The 4,111-nt window shown below is 48.6% G+C and overlaps 1 protein-coding gene across 1 annotated transcript; it reads right to left on the bottom strand.

The window, feature by feature from the left end:
• Positions 1 to 456: 456 nt before the first annotated feature.
• On the bottom strand, positions 457 to 4,111 carry LOC129587945 (uncharacterized). The gene is made up of 4 exons (XM_055481922.1): positions 3,325 to 4,111; positions 3,127 to 3,253; positions 1,761 to 2,495; positions 457 to 827 (listed from the first exon to the last, which is right to left on the bottom strand). Exons 1-4 carry the CDS (start codon positions 4,109 to 4,111, stop codon positions 752 to 754), a joined length of 1,725 nt encoding a protein of 574 aa, XP_055337897.1. The 3' UTR covers positions 457 to 751.

Below are 4,111 nucleotides of genomic sequence, written 5' to 3'. Positions count from 1 at the left end.
AAAGGATTCTCCCGCCGGAGTGAACATTTTCTTTTCACACGCCACAAAACTTTTCTGCCTTTTCACGGTTGAGAATTCAATATTCTTTCCAAAAATACGATAGAAAGCACGAAAAAACCGATAAAAGGCGCGCCAATCGGGCGCGTTTTAGATTGAAGTATCCGTAAACGTTGTATTGCACCGACTACCGTTTTTTCATCGGTTGGTTCTTTACTGAACCCTTGTGGTTTTGACGTGTAGTGACGTAGTCCCACGCAGCTCCACTTTTTCTACTAGAGCGGTTTGAACAGGACATCTTGTTTCATAATTTATGTTACAACAGTCTGTTTTAAAACCAGCAAAACTTGTAATATAAAATAGTAATACAGTTGCTCTTTATTATGTACATTACGTTTTAGAGTGACTATCCACATAAATACACAAAAGAAAATACCGTACGTACAACGTCGGAAAAAAAACAAACGTAATCGCAAGGAAACAACAAATCTGGAAAAGGTTAGCTTTACAAATGGCCATTTTAGGAACAAGGAAGCAGTTTCCGATAAAGCAGTGATCACTAACCCATTATTTACCCATTACAGCCCATAGCCATGTGTTTTTTCGTATTACCATTTTCTCCTTTCCTAATCATATTCAGTTTTTTCATCCGCTACAGACGACGTCAGGATAACAGTTAACATGAAGGAGACCAACGCCGGCAGAATGCATTATATACGGAATACTGCGTTGATGCCGTAGACGGCCAGTCGGCTCAGTGTGGACACATCAGCCGCAAATCCACGGTGTCCCACATGTGCAATGTTCCATCCGCGTGGAAACCGCTAAACCTGAATGCAATCACAACTTCAATGCAAGTCTGACCTCCGTTAGCAGTGTTCTCTTCTCAGAAAACTGGACAAAGCGAAATGTTTCGTACTGCAGTTTCGCATACTGCAATGTTTCGTACTGCAATTTCGCTTTAACGGGGTAGAGATGGTCGGCAGACTCGGCACAACTCAGTAGGGCGATTTTACCGCCACTGACTGGAACCCTATGACCTCCTTTCATTTCTGTACTGTATCCCAGAGGTTAAAGCAGTGACGTAGCTGAATTCACCACAGTATAGACTTGGAGACTGCGAGCCAGCAATTCCAGCCGCAAAGACATTTAGCTAGCGTAGCATAGGGGCTTGATTGTACAGCCTGTTTGGAAACTTTTCACTCAAAGCGAAAACCAGGGGTGTGGACTACACACAGCCTTGCAGTGAAAGAAAGCGCTTTGTATTCTGTGTATTCACATAGAATCCATTCAGTTTTAAAAACAATGTTAAAGCGGATGAATGCTGTATGAAAGATTTCCCATGTTGTTGCTATCCGCTCTGACCACTATGAGCGCAGCATGACTGTCGCACATTTATGACGGAGGCTGTCCCTTCTATGTACTGTAATTCCAAACGGGATATTGATTCTTGTTCTTCTTTTGTTCGTACGGGACGTCCTAATAAATTCAGGTCTGTGATCTGGCCGCACAGTGAACTGGTGTTTCGCGGTTCTGCTAACCGATCAAACCTGCTTCGTGACACGCATCATGAACAGTCGTTTGGTCTCTGAAAGCGCTGTATAAGCAATTCGAGTTGAGATGCTTTAATAGCATCGTTTTAGCATACAGCGTGGATACAGGAGCACTCATTACAGGCGATTTGACTGAAGAATTTCCCAACCGGCTATAATAAGATATTTGAAAAGAAACGTGTTCTTGAAGCCGATGGTTCTTGTACTCACACGACCAGGTACTGACGAATGGCCTGCCACTCCTCCGGATACGCCAGCGTGCGTACCCAGCGCGCATGTACCGCCGTGACCTTGGCCAGCATCTCCTCCGTGACCGGCGGGCAGTAGTCACTCAGCGCCTGCATAACGCGCGGGGTGGCGTGCGTCCGGCGTTCGCTGCAGCGCACCAGCAGCCGCGGAATGCTGATCTGCAGTTTGTCAATGTCCAGTGTGTGCGCCTCCAGCGTGAGTTGCAGCATCCGTTCCCGCTCGCGGACCCGCAGACGCTGATGCGGCGGACAATGCGGATTCCGCTCGAAGACATCGTACGCTGTCCGGCCGAACAGGGCGCCTACGGTCCAGTTGCACAGCACCAAGGTGTGACAGAGATCCTTGTAGTTTAATGCGTCGAGCGCGGCCGGATGTTTGAGAGGCCGCTCGACGTACCACTGCATGTATCCCGGTGCGGTGCGGACCATGTCTTTGAAGACGAGGAATGGTAGCTGCATCTGGTATTTTTGTTGCATGCCCTCCAACCAGTACCACAAGAAAGTGACGTTGTGGACCGGGAGGTATCGCAGCACGGTCAGGCTTTTGGTGTGGGAAGTGATGTAGCGATTCAGGAGAGTAGCCGCTTTCAAGCAGTTACCGCTGTCGGATTTCAGCTGATAACAGCTTTCGAAGGAGATGCTAACATGCTCAGTCATGTGCGCGCTGTTCAGCAAATGCTGCCACAATGCACAAACCCTATCGCAAATACGCATGAGTAATTTGGTCAGGCAACAACTGCCAACAAGCATACGTTCGATCACAAATATTGCACGTACTTCGATGTTTTAAGCATTCTGGACACTTTTACTATATGAAATCGCTTGCCGGACGCCAAAGACACGGTATTCTCTTCGTTGTTCCACATTGGAATTAATATTAATTGGAGTTCCACATTTTTTATTAATCTCGGATATAAGCTTGTTTAAAAACAATAATTATCATGTAATCAACTTTGACGTGGAATTTTTATGTGGCAGTTGACACCACACGTAATAAAATGCCTACGCTATGGAACACTAATTACGATTAAGATGATTCATTTAGACATTGAAGAATTAACGAAAATCGCTCGTGTTACTCGTGCTCTGTGGATACGCGTTCAGAGTTCCTAAAACAGCTGCGGCATTTCTTTTAACAGCCGCTCAACTTATCTCAATTTCTGAAAAGCTGGTGTCTGCTTTTGCTGGTGAATTTAAAATAAGTTTTTGGAATGCTCTTGAAACAACGCGGAGGATACCGTGTCTCTGGTCTCTGGCCTTCGGTTCGGTAACCAACTCCATGTAGTAAAAAATGTCCAGATTGTGAAAAACGTCAAAGTGTGTCTTACCCTTTGGCTCTCATTTGGGAGTGAATATCCAGGTAGGACAGGATATCGCTCAAGAGCCACGGCGTGAGTTCCCTGATTCGTGCCGGCACCATCAGTGCATCGCTTTCCAAACCCGGGGCCACGAAGACTGAATGAAACATAATTTATTACATTCACTGAGTGGCCAGTACTTATACTGACCGCCTTCCTGCGACCAACCGTTGCGGTCTCTGATGGGTGGAAGATTCGCTCGGCTGGTTACGTGTTTCTGCAGTACTGTCACCAGTGTGGCCTCCGTCATCTGCGCCGTCTCCGCGTCCCTGGCGGAACCGGCCAGAACAAACGTACAACCATCCTTCTGGACGCGCAGGTGAAAACGACAGCGGTTAAACGGAAACGTTTCCACAGCGTCGCGGAGATGCTTGATCATGCGGGATGGGTCGGCGGCGTCGCGGAGAACCTTCTCCGCCTCAGGAAAGGGAATACAGTGTTTGGTGTACAACAGAGCATTCTGTCGCTCCGACAACGGCGGACCCGGGGGCGGCCACACACCGGCGACCTGACCGCGGTCCACCATTTCAAAACAGGTGGAGGGTGCGTGAGCGTTGTCGATAGAACCTCGCCGTTGCGTGGTAACATAGAACATGCCGCAGGAGCCCTCACACCCATGGAGGCAGCGCAACCATCGGGCGGGTCGGAAGCGAAAGGGTCCGTCGTCTTCATCGCGCAGGGCCACGTATAGTTTCTGGTGCTGATCGGGGTAGGGTCCTCCCGGTTCCAAGTAGAACGGCAGCGGCCAGATATTTTCCATGTGGATCCATCGCGGCGCGACCGTTGTGGAGGCAAAGTGGATGAAGGCCTGGTCGCCGTTAATATCCTGAATGTATCCCAGCCACCAGGTGTCGTCGGCGTTCTTAACCGCCACCGTGTTCTGGTAGCTCATCTGGCTAGCCTCCACCAGTAGCGGCTGATACCGCGGCAGCGGTAGCGATTCAGGCAAATCCAT

The sequence above is a fragment of the Paramacrobiotus metropolitanus genome, unplaced genomic scaffold (genome assembly GCF_019649055.1).
Source record: "Paramacrobiotus metropolitanus isolate TYO unplaced genomic scaffold, Prichtersi_v1.0 Parri_scaffold0000027, whole genome shotgun sequence".
NCBI classification, from domain to species: domain Eukaryota; kingdom Metazoa; phylum Tardigrada; class Eutardigrada; order Parachela; family Macrobiotidae; genus Paramacrobiotus; species Paramacrobiotus metropolitanus.
The sequence above is the reverse complement of the archived record's forward strand: the minus strand, read 5'-3'. Positions and strand labels throughout refer to the sequence as shown.